Source organism: Ixodes scapularis, unplaced genomic scaffold (genome assembly GCF_016920785.2).
Source record: "Ixodes scapularis isolate PalLabHiFi unplaced genomic scaffold, ASM1692078v2 PGA_scaffold13__105_contigs__length_92229423, whole genome shotgun sequence".
Lineage (NCBI taxonomy): Eukaryota > Metazoa > Arthropoda > Arachnida > Ixodida > Ixodidae > Ixodes > Ixodes scapularis.
Genome location: NW_024609839.1, coordinates 26,165,203 through 26,184,680, shown reverse-complemented (window position 1 = coordinate 26,184,680; position 19,478 = coordinate 26,165,203). Strand labels below are relative to the sequence as shown.

At 45.5% G+C, this 19,478-nt stretch overlaps 1 protein-coding gene across 1 annotated transcript in view; it reads right to left on the bottom strand.

Moving 5' to 3' along the window:
• The window catches only part of LOC8037394 (paired mesoderm homeobox protein 2-like), a 160,568-nt gene that overhangs the window by 131,053 nt on the left and 10,037 nt on the right, over positions 1-19,478 (bottom strand). The window contains exon 2 of the mRNA XM_040499764.1: positions 6,432-6,530. Coding sequence (XP_040355698.1) covers positions 6,432-6,530 — 99 coding nt within the window. The remainder of the gene's footprint in view (positions 1-6,431; positions 6,531-19,478) is intronic.

Below are 19,478 nucleotides of genomic sequence, written 5' to 3'. Positions count from 1 at the left end.
GAATTGTCCTAAAATATGTGGATGAACGCTACTTGATCGAAAAGAACAAAGGTTACGAAGCCGCCGAAAGACAAAAACCTTGGGCGGAGCCGGGGTTCGAACTACGGGTCTCCCAATATACGATCGTGTGCGGTTGGGCAAACTCGACCGGATATTGGGAGACCCGAAGTTCGAATCCCGGCTCCACCAAATGTTTTGTCTTTTCGGCGGTTTCGTAACCTTTCTTGCGTTCGATAAGGTACGGTTCATTCACCTGCATGTTTTCAGATATTCTCTATCTTTGTGTTTGCGTACGTATATCTAATTTTTGTATTAAAACTTATCTTTCTACTTCTTGTTCTTCGTCTCATTTCGGTTGAACCGGACTGTATTAGAGCTAGTGACAGCCCAAGAAACTCAAGGCGTAGCTTATTACGACCACGATTGTTTCTTCGTGATTCGTTCTTTTCTGGTAATATTGGCCGATGCTCGACTCTCATTGGCTAAGGTGAAATAATGAAATGCTTGAGACTCGCTACCCTCTGCGTTTTTCAAAAGGTAACTCCGGTCAAAGGTTGAATCAAAATAAACGACCGATACTGATTTACAATACGAGCACTGGCGAAATATTACACTAATGGGAAACCGCGATCCACTCCAAAACCAATATCAAAAATGCTACCGCCTGCTTCTCGGCTGGCGTTCAGCGGGTTGGCTTTTTGTCAAGCAACCTTGCGCCCCGATGTCCCGTTCGTACTTAAGGAGGTTACTTGTTCGTACTGCCCCTTCTTTCGCCGTGTTTTTCTGCTGCGTTTTGAACCGTCCCAGCGGACGATTTCTGCGTGTTATGTTGTGCTTTAGAGGCCATAGTTTTGTAAGGGCTCTTCAACGATCGCGCACGAAGATTATTGACTTCCTGCTCGCTCAAGCGAGTCGTGGTGCCGAAGGTGGCATTCATTGACGGTCATAGCTTGGTCCGCTTCTCCTCAGTACGAGCTTACGATTAGTTTGCACAACACTTCCGCAACGTGCATTGCACGTTGCTGATGTTTGATATCTATGGAGCTAATCAATAGAAAAAAAAAGCCTAGCATCCTACATGGCTGATCAGAATTGCTGTGGCGACTAGGCCAGTAATACGTTCTGCGGTACCGCGGTTCGAACTTTGCGTCCAACGATGTCCATGCAGCTGATTACAGAGGATGTCATCATGCTCGAGATGATAGTTTTGGTTTTTCCGTAGACCTCCGAAACACAACTTTGACATAAGATGTCTAGACAACTACACAAAGCATCGAAGAAAAAAAATACACCTCGTAATTCAGCGACACTTTTTTCCTTAAAAGCAATAGTACAACCCTGAAATCGAGAAAATGTACAGAAATTTCCTCTAAGTTGCTATTGACATAAAGCAACTCCGTTTGGTTACTTGTTACTCGTACAAATGGTAAGTATATTACTGGTAGCGGAGGCTCAAAGGAAACGGCTTTGTCATTTCGTTACCGAGATGGGACCCATGGGGTCATTGCATGGGCAGCCCGAAATGGGCTCGCCCACGCCACATGGACGTGGAACCCACCAGGTTATTACAGGGTCTCCCTCAGGCCACTTCGCTCACGTGGGGACCCCTAATATGCTGCCCGGGACCGGAACCATGATGTCAAGGGTAAAGCATACGTTACTTGTGTCTTTTTTCTTGACAACGAAGGAAGCATGTTTGTGAACACGCTATAGAAATATCCCTCGTTTTGCTAATAAGCTTTGTTTTTGAAAGCAAACAAAACATTGGCATTCGCAGCGACAGCAGGCGTGCAGCACCTGGTGCGCGTCTCCGACTGGTATCCTTCCAGCGTCCACAAATGAGATCCCTCGATTTCCGCCCAATGACGTCATCGAAGTGTCATGCCGCTGCCTGCTGCAAACCTGGCGGTGCCACAAAAAACGGAGGACATGTATGTGGAAGACGGCTGTTCTGCTGCAAGTCGATCTCCAACTTGGCAGTTCAAGCCAGGAGTTGGGACACCTCCACGACAACTACACTGACGTTTTCTCGGCTCTTTCACCGGAACTTCTACGAGTAACCGCCACGATCGCGGCATCCGACAGCATGACAGACCGGCTGCTGTGACATAATTTGTTGCTCACTTCGGGGCCACTTTGCATGCTTGGGAGGTATAGGACGCTAAACACGCGAAAACGCGTACCAAGAACCGTATAATAAAACTAAGCAGCTCAAAATAGGTCTGATTGCCGTCTGCGATTTCCATCATACAAACATCCGTAGCACTGCGATGCAAAACTTTCACGTTCCTCAGTTTTTGATATAGTTAGCACACACTCCGTGTATCTAGCAAGTTGGACTTTTTCGGGAACTTAGGGAAAAATGACTTCCACGTGGCAGGACTTTTCCTCCTCTCATTTTCCCAGGCTCGGGCCCTTAGACCATGCGGTCCCTAAACTATACTACAGCCAATCATTAAGTCCGAAAGTTTCAGAGTACTCTACAACCCTGGTACACAAGATGGACAAAGCTCCCCAATAGGGACCACCAGGAATCCCTCTCAGTGCATAAGGGTGAGGAGCTTTTCGGTGTCGCCGCGCTTCGCGAAACTGCAGGGAAATTTGGAGACATACTACATTCAGCGACTTCGCGTTACAGACCACCGGGCTAATCCGGTAAGCGCCTGACACCCGCGTCTCTCGGTAACGAATAAACATCGCGTCCGTCGCAACGGTTGTCCGTTGCCTAATCCGATCAGGGTGGCTCCACAGCCACATCCGCGGAACGAGACATTGTCGCCGCGGTGTCATAATGGCCGTCTCATTACGCCGCTTACGGATGGGCTCGAGCAGTCGGGCACGGTGAGCTGGCGCATGCGCAATGAAGACGAGAGGCCCCGTTGCGTCGTTTGTATAGACGCTCGCCTCCGGCGTATATAGGCCGTAATTGAGATTGAGGGTTGTTGGACCTTGTCCTAATCGGTCCCTTCTATATGAATGGTTTCCCCAGCGCACAAATCGTTGCAAAGGCCCCGAAAGAAAGTTAGGAATGTTGGCAGTTTGTATGTTTGTCGGTTTCTCTTCTCTCTCTCTCTCTCTCTTAGAGATTTGAGTTCTATAGCTTTCAGACTTGTACGATAATCTCACAATATAAAAATTGCTTGCATTTGATTTAGAGTAATTTTCTAATCATTTGATTGCACTTATTAGGAAGCAATCTGAACAGTCATCTTATTACTTTTGGAAGAATTCAAACTACTTGTTGCGGTTACTACCCCCCGCCCCCTCTTTTCCTACCCTTCTAATGGCGCCCATTGTTTCTGCAAGTTTCATACCTAAAGATCCTCGAATCCAGTCTCCGGCAGAAGGATGGTTTACCACCATTAAAAGATTAAGACAATAAGTAGTTTACATTTCGGTGATTTGATTTTGATAATGGAAAGTATAAAAGACCGCTTTTCCAAACCGGAAGGAAAATCTCTCGATTTGAAAATCTCAAGTAATAGGAAAAGTTACGCTTACCCTTTTAAGTTTCGGCCGATTACTATTCTTCTCGAGTAACCGAATAATTTATTATAATGATTTTGAACCAAGTATAATATTTGATGGCAATCGATTATTTATTTCAAGTAAGGTGTACAAGACTGCGCACAGTAAACTTCATAAATGGGAAGAAGCAGGCACACGCGCAGAAAAGAGAGAGAAGACGTTCCGAATTTTCGGATCAAGATCTCTGCGCAGGTGCGTATTGATCGACTGGGCGCATATAAGAATAAAACGCCAGAGAGTTTTGTTCTCTCCGAGGAAGAGAATAATTGGAATGCCATTGTATTTTGTTAGCGTGCGCCCACCATGGCTTGGTCTAGCTGCCTTCTTCCAGGCAGTCGGTGTGTATGACCCAGAACACCGCACAGAGCTCACTCTTAGACCCAGAAAGGCCCAGAACACCGCACTGAGCTCACTCATTGAGAGTTATAATAGAGTTTTTCAAGCAAGTGCCCTTGCAACTGGGCTGTGATGTCATAATGTTTCACTAACAGTTGTAGTTTTAAATTTCCCAGTAGCAGTCGTGTATAGTATCACTACTGTGCCGATGTGACCATGTGCATTTTACAAGGAGTGTGAAACTGCGTACCACTCAGACTTTGGACCGGGGAATAACATTCCGTGTCTTAAACCTTTTTTATTTGTGCATGTATTTCAACAAACTTCGCATATTGCCATATTTTGCCTAACGTAGCTTAAGAAAGCGCTACTCCACCCTCAACCTCTTCAACTACCCATTGAATATCGTTTTTACTGCCCGTCAGAATGGAAGTTTCGATTCGATTATTTATTTACTTATTTCTTACCCTACAAGTATTCCCGCCGACATAAAATATAACATTTACGAATGGGCATTTTCTTTTTCCTGTTAATCAAATCAACTACCACTACAACAAACCCACAATGATTTCGTTTAAAAGTGAATTTTTATGAGCCATGCAGCAATTTTTTAGTGGTACCATAACACAGGTGAGAACCGTGCATCCACTTTAAATATATCGAGTAGGGCTTTAGAGACCTACTCGATATATCCTCAGCTTTCGAATCTCCGTCTAACACACAAGAAAGAAATCAGGATCGACTTCATTCGGAGATTTGTTCATCGCGCCTGTGGCGTTGTCCGGGCTCGGAGTAAATTAGGGTACCGCGAGGTCATTTTGTGTATGGTGGCGACATTCTTGATAGTATCACATGCCAACAGCACGCTCTGTCAGGAAAATTACGAAGAAATAGACGGAAATAAAACGCCTCCTTAGCATATAGTCAATGCCAAGGGCGCGTGCCGGGATAGCTTTCACACCTTGCAGAACCAAAACGAAAAATAAGCGTTCGGAACAATACAGTCAGATGCCATCACGCTAAGCAAAAATACAAATGAAGAGTAAAATATTATAAAACAAAGAGCAGTTATGATCTTGGCCGCAACGTGTATAGCTTGCCACTTATGGTTTCCCATAAACGACAGTTTTGATAGTGCAAAACGAATCAGGCGAACGTTCGCGCATTCGAAAAACACAAGCATGTGCGAGGTGATCGCCCACAGGGCTGTGAATTTGTACACAATAGAATTGTGTGTTCGCGAGGTGATCGATCTATAAAGGGCGTTTTGTCTAGATTTTTATCACGGAACTCGATGTTTACCCAACACGATGCCTGTGGACTGGAATCTTGGCGTCATCTGAATCGATAGAGTGCGGAACACAAATGGGCCTCTTGCAAAATCGAAGCACTTCTAGTGCAATGCAAATCGCCTTGGGAACCATTTGGCACTAACTTTTGGTTTCAATTTGCCAACCTCGCTTCCCGACATCCCGTCACGACTAAATACAGCGGTGAAATTTTCGAATACGCAAATTTCCTGAAATGTATCATACCGTAGGTGTTGCTTACCAGTACGGATATATAATGTCGGGGCACCTCTTGGGGGTCTCCCAACGCGCCAAAGTTTCTGCGTAAGTGAGCACAGGGCCACGATAACACAGGCAAGGAGAAGTATATTGGGCCGATCATCCTGTTTTATTGTCTCCCCAATGGCCTATGCTTCTTAAGTGATCCGCCAGCCGGGAGCGTCACGCTGTATTCTGGAACGGTAACCAGGGGCCCTATGTTGCACGATTTGGACTTTGACGGCGACTATGGAGAAGGAAGTGATGTCAACGACACAGCAAACGCAGATTGGATGTTGACAGAAGAAAACAAAATCAACATCCAGTCTGCGTTTGCTGCGTTGTTGACGTCACTTCCTTCTCCCTAGCCGCTGTGGGAGTGCAAAACGTGCAACATAGGGCCCCAGGACGCCAGAAAGGTATGCGAGGCAGCAGTCAGTAATCCTGTTCCTCGCTAAGCCTAGGCAGGCCTTCGCGGCCTCTGGACGTCCGTGTTTCAACGAGGGCTCTCACGAAGATGAATGGTTGCAATCCGAGCGAGCGCCGACTTTATTTGCATGCGCAGTGCTGAGTTGTACTACTTCGTCAACGGAGCGATCGAAACAGGAAACCATTCCATGATTCTTCTGTCACTCCTCTCCATGCCACTCGTCTCCATGGCCAAATAGGTTTTATAATGCAACGCGCGCAGTGTTGCATGCAGGGACTATTAAAGTAGTTTATTGAACACAAGTGCTGCTTCCGCGTTCGGCTCGGACTCAAATTCCTATTATAAATAAAATAAACAAATAAAAATAATTTCGTGCTGCAGTGATCAAACATAAAACCTAGACGAACGTTTATGCAGAGTTCGGCTCCCTCTTCATGTTGTTGTGGTCCCCACGCGTTTAGTTACAAACATAGTCACTAAGTTCGCGACGGCTGGATTTCCTCTTCAATAGCAAAAGCGATACAAATTTGTCCGTGAACTAAGAACAAGACTGAGAAACAAAGAACAAAAGAAGTTCGTGCGTCACTCACCCTGTCCGAACCAGGAGACCTGTCTGGCGGCGGCGGCGCTGCGTTCCCTGTCGGGACCCCACTCCGGCAACCTGTCCGGCCGACTCCAGGCGTCCGCCTCTGAAACCGTAGGGACGGCGTGAGACCAGCGAAAGGTTTCACCTGCCGTCCCCAGCAGAACAGCCGCTGTGGTTAGCGTGTCCGGGAGGCCCCCATGGGCCAACACACGTCACCCACAAGACGGCACACACCAACGTTAGCAGGGTCGGCTGGCTAGAACAGCGTCTCAGTTGAAACTGGGTGAAAGAAAGCACTCTGAAGGCTGGGGCGCGCGAGCGTCTTGAGGCGCGGTTTGAGTCCCGCTCAGCTCGTGCGCAGGCTTTGGCAGTGCTTTTTTCACGCGGTGTCAAATGAGAAGCTGTTTCTAGCAAGCCGGCCCAGACTACCTCAGTTGTGGGAATTCCGTACGGGGTGCCATCATTCACGAATACTTGTGGTCGTTAGATTTATTTGTTTTGTTTCAACATGAACGCGGAAACACTGCCAAGTTGTACGGACCACCCGCGGACTACGTTCAGTGCGTCCAACTTCAAACGGCCGCCTGATCGTTCTACCTGTCTGTCGTCTGCTCTTTCAAAAGTTTCTGCTTGTCGTCCGCTCGCTCAAACAACCGCAGCCCGTATACCAAACGCTGACCCGGTAATTGCGATGAGAAGTAAGTGCAGGACTCTAAAGGCTTTAGTTTGAAGGTTGTTTAGGGTAAGTAGACTAGGTGAAAACAGTAGATACAAACATATGTTGATAATTGTACCAGTGGCTATCATCGACTTGTTATGCCCGATTCACTCGGTCCGATTCTGCTTGCGATTTTCAGTGTCGATGTTGATATCTCAGCTATGGTTAACGATTTTGCAGCCGGATCGACGTTATGACTCAAAATAGCGAGCAGAACCTCATTATGCGAATTAGGCTTAGCGTCCATTCTGCGGCGTCCACGCGGAATGAATCGCTGCATGTCAGATTATTCACGCAAAGTTTTGCGGTGTAACGAGCCTCGTTATTTCGCCGAGGCAACTTAAGTAGTCAGGCGTTGCCAGGAAGAAGCAAAATCAAAAATTAAAACGCGAAAAAGGGCAGGGGGACTTACACCGACGGCGACAACATCGCATTCCAAAGGTTTATTTATGGGCGACGGCGAGCTTCTTGCCCACACTCCATCACGCATGTGCGGCGCCGGTGGCGTCCGCTAGGGGCGCTCCGGTTTGTTTGTAAACATGAGTTGGTCTATAACATTTATTAATGGCGTGCATGAAACATATTTTGTACGAACGTGGCTGGCGCACGACGGCGCCCGGTTTCGAAATTCTGCTAACCTCTGGTTAAAGGGTTGCAGAAAAAAGAAAAAAAAAAGTCAAAAAGAAAAGCTCTAGACCGCCTTTTACATCACCGAGAAGAGCGGAAACTTCGAATTCGGCCTTCTGAAAATATTTATTTTTAGTGCAAATACGCTGTTTTCAGGCTTCAAATTTTGAACGTGATGTCTAACTTTCATGCCCAATCGTTTGGTGTATTAAAGGAAACGCATATGGGGTGTCGGTGCCCCTTAGAGACTGAAGGTTGTGCCAGTTGGTTGATTATGTCTAAGACAGTGAGTATTTAGGCCACGGAAAAGGCACCACGGAAGAACGTAGAACACACACAGCGCTCCTCCAAAGGGTTGATCATTCCTATCAACGTGGGAGGTGGAGATGTGAGTGCGTCGTGCGTCTGAAATCGCCCAAAGTTCCCGTAACCGAGCACCACAAATCAAAATTATGCCCGAGCAAAATATATCCATTAACCTACCGGTTAATTGATTAATGATTTAATCGCGATTACATTTTCTAACCAGTTAATGATGCTATTTTTGGCAAACAAAAATAAATGTTAAACGCTTCCACCACGCAGACGACGAGTACACCTGTAAGAAGGGCAAACTTTGGGTAAACTTTTCACCTACAGTAAACTGTAGGGGCGAGATTTGTAATTAGAGACAAGGTTCTGAAGGTTACAGGTGTCTCGGCCACCTCAATGCCATACGAGTCTCCGTTGATTTCTGCGAAGACTGTTGGTGAAAATTCAAAGGAGGTCGCTGTTCCCGGAGAATATCAAGGAACATCGATATCTTCGCCTCATGCAGCAGAAGTAATATTCTGTGAGTATGAGTGTCTTTGAACTGTGCCCAACTACATATCGAGGTTTCGAAATTCCTGATTGCTTGCTTTTCACTAATTAAAAAAAAAAAAGAACAACAAAAAAATGTAAGTATAAATTTTTTCAAAAGTATTATGCATGGAAATTAACGCGGCCGATTACTAGATTAATTAATAGATTAAAGGGTGGCAATTAATTGGTGTAAATACTCTAATCGACGCCCGAAATCATGACGTACGCATAGTGCACGCATGACATATTCTTTGCTCCCCAGGTGTATCAGAATCATTGAGACAAGTTTAAATTCTAGAGCGTAAGCAGCGGCAGGTGGTGCACTTCATCCCCCTTCCCCCTCCGTTCCGTTTCAGCGTCACCCACCAGAGACCAAAAAAATAACAATGTTGGGACCATGTTTCATAAGGACGACAATGAACTATGAGCGTTCGCGTAAATGCCAATGACTTGTTTCTATCAATTTGTTCAATGCCTATTAATGTCTACCTACATATTATGAAATTATTTTGCTTAATTTGTCCAAATCTTGAGAATTATGTAGTTCAAATGCGATTCTACTCAAATACAAATTCGGGTACCCATCTTTGCGATGTGAGTTATATATGAATAGCATACTTCAGAAGCACTAATCTTTCCAAGAATTTAGCGGAATAAATATTTATTCATTTATTTGCTCGTTTGTTCGTCTATATATTTATTTATTTGAAATACTGCCAGCCCTTGCGGGTTAATGCACGAGGAGGTTCGCAACGTATTTTAAAAGGGTGACAAAAGAAGTCATACACATTGAAAACACCAACTGATTATACACCAGGAACCAAATTCAACAATTTTCCTTCAAATGTCTCTACGAAAGAAACCACAGTAAAATATTACGGAAATTTGTTCCAATCTTCGATAGTTTTGACGAGAAAAGGGTATTTGTAAACGCCATTGTTCTGTAGGAGCGAGTCAACTGAAAATTCATGATTTAAACGTAAAGATCGCCTTCCATGCGTTCTTATGTAACCTTGCGTGTCAAAGTTTAATTGCTTAAAATACAACATGTACAAAACATTCAGCTGAGCAATTTTACGCTGTGATGTTAAGGGAGATGGTCATTGATTTTGTCAACAAAGCCATGAGAGACACCAGCCAATTGTACAAAGAAAATATAAATCTAGTTGCGAGTCTTTGAATGCGTTCTAGTTTACCTATTTGAGTTCGTGAAAGTTAAATGATGAACGCATACTCTATCGCTGGGCGCACCGAAGTTTTATAAACATTAGCTCTTACGTCGCAGTTCGTCTTACTTAGGGTTCGCCCCATGAAGCCAAGCTTGCAATACGCACTACTACAGACATTCTGAATACGCAAATTCGAGCTGAGTTCGCATCAAATTTAACCTTAATAACTTAAAGGAATCACAACGTTGCAAACTGATACCATTTACTTCGTAAGAAAAGTATAAAATGATACTTTTTTTTTTCTGTGGTTAAGACAAGTTTTATCAAAGTTTATTTCCACGTCAAACTTTTCACACCAGCGAAAAAAAACCGATAGGAGAGATGCGAAACTATCTGCTTATCCGCTGTTTTTACGGCTGTGAAAACTGAAAATCGTGTAAGCAGCACCTGTTTCCACGGGATAAAAAATTGCCTTCAAACAGGCGAACTTGTACAGCATGTCAACATTTTCAACGACGCCATTAACGTGCATAAAGGAAGCCAACAATGAAAGCTCCAAGGCAAAACCTTGAGGTACGCCAGATGAAACAGGCAAACGAGGTGATGCATGATCGTAAATACTGCTTCATGTTTGAGAGGTATCTTTTGATCTAAAAAGCTACGTTTTTATCAATACCCAAATGAAGTAATTAATCGAGCAGATTCGAGCGCGTGACCCTGTTCAACGCTTTAAATAAGTCGATGGAGACAACATCCTTCTGACCGCGATTACGTAGCACGAAACTAAACTGGTGACACGACTCAAATCGCTGAGGAAGTTGACAAAAAAACGACAGAACAGAAGACCAAGAATTCGATTTACTAGCGCGAGGAAAAAGATAAAAAGAGAGAGAGAGAACACGGTTTCACAGTCCTGTTGAAAATGGAATATTTGTAGGCCGGCCGTTGCGTAGAAAGGCAGAAGTAATACCACCGTGAACAAAAAAAAAACGAAAAAGAAATAGAATCTTGCCTTTTGTTTTAAGAGGTCTTTACCCTGCAGTCCAGTGTAATGTGTCTGTTTTCAAAGACAGCGACGACGGTAATTTCGCTCGTCAAGTCAGAGTACATTGGTTCGATTTATTTTAAACAGTTTGTGCAAGTATTAGTGCGTACAGACATGCTATTCAGGCATATTGAGCCCTGACGTTACTTCAAGCATTACACTACCCGCATGGTATTGGGCCTTTCGACAGCTCGCTAATCTGACGTTCATCCTCAGTTTTGTCAATGCGTTGCCCACACACATAAGTCATCTAGCATCAGGTAGTTTTCGTAGATCGTTTCCGCCGTCCTGTAACACTCCCCGCAACCGGCACCGAGATCTCAAACCCTGCAAGCAAGGCTTACGGCCCGCGTGCGCTGTAGCGGTGTCTCCGTTGCGGAAAGAGTGGTGGAGGGGTGGAAGGGAAACAGTTCCGCGGTTTACAGAATTACCCATTAAAGCGTCTGCACAAAACGCGCTTTTGAGATAAAAGAAGAAAAGAAAGCGCGGGTGTTGGGATGGGCGGGGATGGACGGAGAGCCGCTTTACATCGAGTGTCTCCTTATCTTTTTTATATATATATATATATATATATATATATATATATAGAAACTACATGATTCTATACCCTTTTCGCGCATTCCAGCGAGCTACACTGTGGTGGACGCTAAAGTTGCCAGGTTAGAAACCGTCTTGTACTGGTGAAAATCTGACCCTGCGGCGGAAACATCGGTTGCCATATTTTAAGGTAATTTAGCTTCTAGCTGTATTAATAAAGTTGGGCTGGAATAAATCCTGTAAATGCAGTACTCGGTTTTACCTTACAATGTAGTGCAGCGGACGCTACGAGCCATTCCAGCCTATCCCACGCTGCAAACGTGACCGTGACTATGCGTTCCTAGTGAGACTGCGCTCCTTTTCAAGATCACGTGATACTCACTCAGCATGGAGTTGCCTTCGGTGAATCGTACCATCGTATGCTAAAACGGACTGTGGCTTCCTGTATGCGCCCTTTCGCCACCCTCTCCTCCGCGCTCCCCACGTAACAGCGCTCCCCACGTGGTCCCATAACATCATCGTGGTGAACATCCTAATGCAGTCTCTATTGCTTCAGCATGCATGATTTAGAAACAGACGTGCATTTGAAAGCCAACCCCCCCGCCCCCCTCCCACAAACACACACATGCCTGCCTTCCCGAAGAGATCCAGTCGATGAGAACTAAAAAGAGTGAGATGAGCGAAAGACGAGGTTCGGAACACTCCCGGTCATCGAAATTATCACCTGCACTGGAACACTCCGCATGTGATAGTCCCGCAGTTGAGCTCTAGTGTTGCCTACTCCTTTGGGTTATTTGTATTTTGGAAGAGTCATCAACCTTAAATTAACATGACGTTATTTCGGTTCCTTTTCTGAACTTCATATTTTGAAAAGAATCTATTCTTCAAAACAAGACCGCCATTTTGGCGGAGCTCACCTTCCGAGTGCCGACGTCTCACGGAGCACGCCCATTTATCTTTTTTCTTCTCCAACTCGAAAACTCGGGGTTGTTAGCCGTCGCAGAAGCCATGATCATCGCAGCCCTTCTTATGATCACCATGATCGTCCCCAACGTCCTTCACCACTACCCCCGTCGTCTTCACTGGTCTCGCTCCAGAAATGTGGTGTATGATTCTACCAACCCAGCGAAGGCTTGACGTTCCGAAGAAATCTTCGACGGATCGACCATTATCCACGTCATTATCATCGTAATCCTTATAATCATCATCATTATCATAATCTTTACCAGCGTCTTCGACCGCTGTGTTTACCGTGGCATAAAAAAGAGGTTCCTCGATTTACGCCTGATGACGTAATAAGAGTCTCATGCTGTCGCCGGCAGCGATCCTGGCGGCGTCCCAACAGCTGTGGTGGATGTGGCGGACGCCTACTCTTCTGCAGGTCGTTCTCCAGCTTCACAGTCCATGGGAGCTTCGGCGTCCAAGAGTCAAGACGCCGCGACGACAGCGACACTCGCGTTCGCTAGCGGTTTCTTCCGGAACTTCTGCACCCAACCGCCAGGATCGTGCCATCAGACAACATGGCACGCCGGCTTCGTTATGTTATATGTTGCCACTTCTAGACAATTTTCGACGCATGGGCGGAATTGCACGTTAAACAAAACAGTCGAAGAGAGCTTTGAAGGAACTGCAGTCTGGCTCCAGGAACCTGGCGTCTACGACTGCCATCCTTGCGAAGAGTTGACGTTCCTAAGGCACCTTCGCCGAGTCAGGCGTCACACACGTCGTCATCATCATCGGTATCGTGATCATTATCATAAGCAATAACGTCCTTCACATCTACAACCACCGCCGTCACTAGTCTCGCCTCAAAAGCATGGCATCTACGTCTGCCACTCTTAGCGTAGAGCCGACCTTTTTCACGAACGTTCGACGATGTCCCGTTCACAGCACCACGTTGTTCATTTGTCGCTGCAGACGCACCACTTTTGCCGAAGAACGCAAACGTTCGGAGAGGGACGAAAGGGAAACATTGTCTTTCTTGTTGCCTTTGATCGGCGAAAGGAAAACTCTGCGTCTTCGTCGACGGCGGCCGCGGAATGACGCCGTCGGAACGGAACCGTACACGAACTGCCGAAGCCGATGGTTCGGCCCGAGCATTTTATATATCCAACACAGGGTGCCTTTGATCAAATTTGCGGCGGCAGCGGCTTCGCTGGAAGGAAAGGACTCGCGGAATGAGGGCAAGAAGGAACCCAGGGAGAGAGGCTATTAAAGGGAGGGAATGGGGGAGGAAGAGGGGGGGGGGAGGTCGACTCTGGGGGGAGGAGGGTACGCGGAAGAGGTTGTGAGGTGGCGGTAATTTGGACACGCGAAGCCCTCGGACGGCAGCGCTGTGCGGCGGCGTGAGGGGGTAACGCCAGATATCCCCGTAACTTGGTTATAACCCCCCACAAGCGTACTGCTTGCTCGCTCGCTCGCCTGCCCTAGGCCCCACTCAGAGAAGGGGGAGGGGACGAGCGTCGGCCGAAAAATAACAGCTCGCGCCGATAATATAGGACGACTAGATAAAATAAACTCGGTTCGGTTTTGGGGAAGAGAGGGATGTTGGGGAAAGGGGAGAAGGAAGGAAGGAGGGCAAAGAGGAGAGGAAGGTGTGACGTAATCTTGGCTGAGGTTAGGGTGCGTGTGAAATCGTGGTCGCAGTGCTGATGCATCATACAAATGACACGGTTTGCAGACATGGTTAGAGAATTCCTTACAGACACGCCTCAAACATGTTCGAATCATGTTTGCTTCTTACCATGTATGCTTAAAACAAGTTTGCAGACGGTTTTTGTATGACCAATGCGACCATTCCTACAAGGAACAAACACGACTCGGGTAGCGTTTGCACACTGTCCATTATATGATGCATCAGCAGTGTGATGGCGTCTTTAAGTTGAAACCGCATACCGGTTCAACGCAGATGTGCTTGTCGTAACGCAAACAGACGATACAAATCTGTATCGTCTGCTTTTCCACAAAGCACCTAAAACAGTCAATCGCTGCAATCCACGGAAAGAGGGAGTTTAACCAATGACGAGGCTGAAACTTCTTTAGACCTTGAAAATATGCTTAGCACTGTCTCTTTTATATTGAAAAGCCAGATGTCGGCCTGAGGCAGGGCTGAGCGTCGAAAATTTTCAACACGATCAATCGACCCGTTAATCAATTAAATATTCAAATTACTGGTCACGTTGGCCACGAGGCTTAATATTTGAGAAAAACTTCAAAACTACACAATTTTCTTTTGTCTAGTTTATACTATGTCATCAATCACGAAGTGTGCACGTCATTTAAATATTTGACGCTGTTTTGAAAAAAAAAAAAAAGAAGAAAACACGAGCAAATAATTTTAAAAATAAAATATTTTACACTATTTATTTATTCTTGTAAGCGCTTTACATTACAGTTGTATAGAATGCAAAGCTCTTTACCGTGCTAGGCAACAGTGCTACCTCCTAAATGTAAAATGGCATTTTTCCTTCTACACGAATTTGTTAAAACTTTGAAACCGACCGATTTTCCAGTTAAAGAAATTGATCGCCCTTAAAGCAATAAATAATTAGTCGGAAAGTTAATCAATCGATTATTCTGCGCCGATTTGAGGATTTCTAGGATATTTATTTTCTGAACTCTAGCCTACCATATTACAGTAAATATCATTTCACAAACTTTTTTTTTTTTTATGGGGAAATGAGGGCTCAGTACAACCCTGCTAAATTGGCTTCAATCAGAAAACTAAACTACGAGGGCGGTATTTTCGCACAAGCGATAGATGACTTCTTATTGATATTGGCACAAATTATTTGTTTATCTCCACTTACATGATTGACACGCAAAAGTTTACCCTGTAATCGTTAAAAAGCAAAATAATGTCTATGAGGTGCGTTATTTAAGAGAAGTTAAATTCGTTAAATTTAACGCTCTCAGTGGATTACATTTTTTGGGTAAAAAGTGTCTAATTTTTGCATAAAAATAACCTACAAGAAAACTATAATAAAAATTTAATAAAAAAAACACTTCGGTATTTTTTGAAAAATGCAGCAATATTATACGCACCTAAAATCTCTAAAATCTTCGGTATTCTTTGCGCTCAAAAAACATATGTTATTAAAAATATTCAAGTTTTTTCATCGTCTAATTTACCACGAAGAGGCAGTTAGGTGGCTACTTTGTGTTATCAATACGATAAAAAGAAATGATTATTATTATAAAATGAACACACAAAAACAAATCCTCCCGTCGTGATAAAAACTTAGTTCCGCATGGACCGTTGGAAGAGCGTATTCTGTTCCAGTTTTCATAAGTAAACCACAAAAGTCGCAGTGTCACTCTTCCGTGCAGCTAGTGTTGGACGCAAATTTGACTTTTTACAATTTAAAGCTAAAGGTCATTTGAAAAAAAAAAAGGGGCTGAAAGTTGGACATAAATTGGAACAAGCGAACATCGTTTCACGATAGTTGGAAGAATTAACCGCATTTTTTTTATAGCACGTTAACTGCAAATATGACGTCACTATGCTCTGTTCACCCCTAAGCTGAGAGTGCAGCCAAAGCTACAAGCGTAAGCTAGCCCGCGCTCCTGGTTTTGAGACATGCCTTTTTGTTAGCGCGAGAGCTCGTTCAGCGGAAAAACGTTTCAAAGCCGCGATCTTGTGCTCGTGATATTGGCTGCAGTTTCAGCATACGGTTGAACGGAGTATAAATTCATATCCGCAATTTACGTGCCGCGAATAGCTTCGTGTATATTTATTATTTATTTTTGCGAAAGGAAAATATTTTGTTTCTTCAAAATTTTGGTCTTCATGCGTTATTTGTTTGCTTTTTTTTTTTCTTATGCACATGTGTTCCAGCTTTTGTTTATACAGATGAAAGAGATATCTGAACACACCAGTGTGAATGGGTAATACGAGTTCTGCGTTTTACGTTCCATAGCCTTTATCGCCTACTAAGAAAACCAAAATCTCTGGTGCGGAATAAGTAAAGCAGTCAAACTTCTCGAGATGGTGTTGTTCACGCTATGGACCTTTCCAAAAAAGAGCGTGTAGCCGGTTCCATCTTGAGTGTTTTTGCGTATGGCGCGTGCTTTGCTCGCTTTCCTAAGCGACGGACACGCACGTGCTGGGCTGTGAAGATGGCACGCTGGACTGTCATTTTGTAACCATTGGAAAGGTCTATACTCCGTTCACCCTGAATCTGAGACTGTGGTCAAAGTTGCAAGCGCGAGCTAGCCCGCACTCCTGGCTTTGAGAGGTGCATTTCTAGCGCGAGCGCTCGTTCTAGCGGAAGGACGCTTCAAAGCAGCGACCTCGAGCTCCCGTGCTCGCTGCATGGGCTGCAGTCTCAGCTTAAGGGTAACCCTTCTGTTCAGGGTGATGACGTCGTTTCAAGTACCCTATGCCCAACGTCATTAGATTATCTCAGTTACGGAACTGCTCATAGACGCTGCATGCACGAGCAGTACTCCCCCCTCACACACCTAGACATGCCTCCCGTCATTCGACGCGCCACACGGTTGCCTTGACAACTCCAGTGTACTCTATGAAATATGTACTTTTCGAAGCGCAGCGTCTAGATGGCGTTCCACCGTACTCTGTGGATCACACAGTTCGTAAACAAATACCTAAATGGCGCTCCGAACGACGGGAGGCAAACTGAAGTAAGTAAGGGGGGTTCCCTCTTCCGCGGGAGTTCCACAACCGAGGTAATCTAGTAACGTTGCCTATGCAGACAGCACGTGCTCAAATTAAAAATAAAAATAAACCGTTCAAAACGAAATGTCGCGATATCACAGTGAACGCCAAGAGCACGTGCCTGGCGACGCTTTTTCACGTTCTTCGGAACAAAAATGAAAAGAAAAATAAGCGTTTCCGAACAAAATGATCAGATGTCATCACCCTAGGAAGAGAGCATTCACTGGCGGCGTTAGCCGTGTGCGCGAATGCTGAGCGCGTGCTGATGGCGAGCTTCCACAGTTCTTTTGCAACGTGCATTCCACACCATCAAGATTGCCGGTCTTAGCAACCTAGAAATGTGAGTTCGTTCAGAGCATGCGCTCTACACAGCACCCACAAGTATGGCGTCCAGTGAATACTCCTTATTACAGTGTACTCCTTAGTAAGGCGCCCTACTTCCCACATGCATTAAAAGGTATGCACGTGCTTGACTTGAGTAGCGCGAAGCTCCCCGCGTGTTGTCGTTATTCTGGTTCATGAAAGGAGCGGTATTTTCTCGACCTCGCTATTCTTGGTGAGGCGTTCTAAACTCGCTGGTGACGGCTAGCTTCATGGAGACGTTTCTAGAATACCGAGATTTTGTTATCCACATACACCGGCGAAACAAGCGGACATCGCCCCGCCACTTAATGCGGCGTCGGTTCTTGGCGCCATAGAAAAATAGTTTTCGTGTCTTCAAATACGGATGAACAGCCGTACTATTGTAAGGCATCTGTGGATCTAAGCGTGGTTGATAAGTGGGTTGCACGCACGTAGCCAAAGACAAAATTATTGGCTAGGAACGCTTTCGGTGCTCCATAGCGACCTTGGTGCGATTGGTTCATTACGACCCTTTCGAAGCTTCGAAATTTTGAAGGGAACGAAACGGCGATTGCCTTCGCAACTCAGACCGATAAGCCAATCACCTTGCAAGGTTTGGTCGTATGTATGTCAGTATATGCTTGTGCCCGGCTTGCATACAGCGAAGGCAATGGCGCTACTTTACCAGCATCCCGTGACTAAAGGCTGGTTCACACAGCCCCGATTCCTCGTGTTACGTTACGTTAGCTTACATACAAGCCACCGCGGGATATCTGTGCTTCATATCAAGCGTGGCTACCGATTCGAGGAGGTTTACCTGGCACGCGACATTCGAAACACGAATGTTTCGGTGACTTAAACGCAACGAAAAAAAAAAAAACGGTGCGGTGTGAACCAGTTTTAAAAGTTGAACCGAGCTCAACTCCTTACATTGCGGTACGACGAGCCTTGTGTCCTTAGTTGGTGTAGTGTGAACCAGTTTGAAAAGTTCAACCGAGCTCAACTCCTTACGTTACATTACGACGAGCCTTGTGTCCTTGGTTGCCACGGTAACCCACCATCCAAGCTCGTCGTCACCGAAACATTCGTGTTTAGAATGTCGCGTGCCGGGCTCTTGCTTCAATTGTTAGCCACGCTTAATACGAAGCACAGATTCTCGGTGACTTGGGCATAAGCTTTCGTAACGTAACGTCAGAAAACGGGTCTGTGTGAACCAGCTTTTACTGGTACAACACTCCGTTCACTGCAGCCAATGCCACAACAACCACGAGAGCACGAGGTCGCTGCTTCGAAGAGTTCCTCCCCAGACGGAGCGCTCGCGCTACAAATGCACGCTTCAAAGAGCGCGAGCTAGCTCGCGCTTGTAGCTTTGACTACAGTATCAGCTTAAGGGTACACAAGCTCACTTACCGAGAAACTTTTTGTCGCCGCGCAATTTCAAAATAAAAACAAACTTTTTTTAAAAGCTTTTTCTTTGGAACATTTGATGACGCAGTTGAGGGGATGGCATTGTTGGCATTATGAACGATGCGATCCCCAGAATTTTGTCCTCAAGCTTCGCGATCCCCGCGGGTGTACGATATTAAAACGCAGCTTAAACAATGGACAGCAGCACTGCGTGAGCATTCGATCTGGGCTCGTGACAATTCGAATGCCTCCACAAGAATTCGGCTGGTGGCTCGTGCCCAGTCGCAGCGGTGATAGGAATAGCCGAAGCATATAACACTCAGTGGAACTCAGCATGTGCCCTGTGCTTTGCCAACCCCAGCGCGTCGTTGTGATAAACGAGAAATAACTCTAAGCGGTATTTACCGAAGGTGGAAATAAACTATTGTTGCATTGCCTTTTTAATGGCGGACACGTCTTAAGGGTCGCAAGTGCGCATGCGTTGCGTTGTAAGGCGTCGCAGAGAGGAAAGCGGCCGGGGGCACTTGTAGTGGATCCCCTCTTTCATCACCTCCTTGTAGCTCGTGTTGTAAACGCGGTCGATAAACCACGGGACTCCGATCGAGTGGTCGGAAAATCTCTGACAACTAGACACAAGTTACAAATTGTCAACTATGGTGAAACAGTTTGAGCACGATAACAAGAAA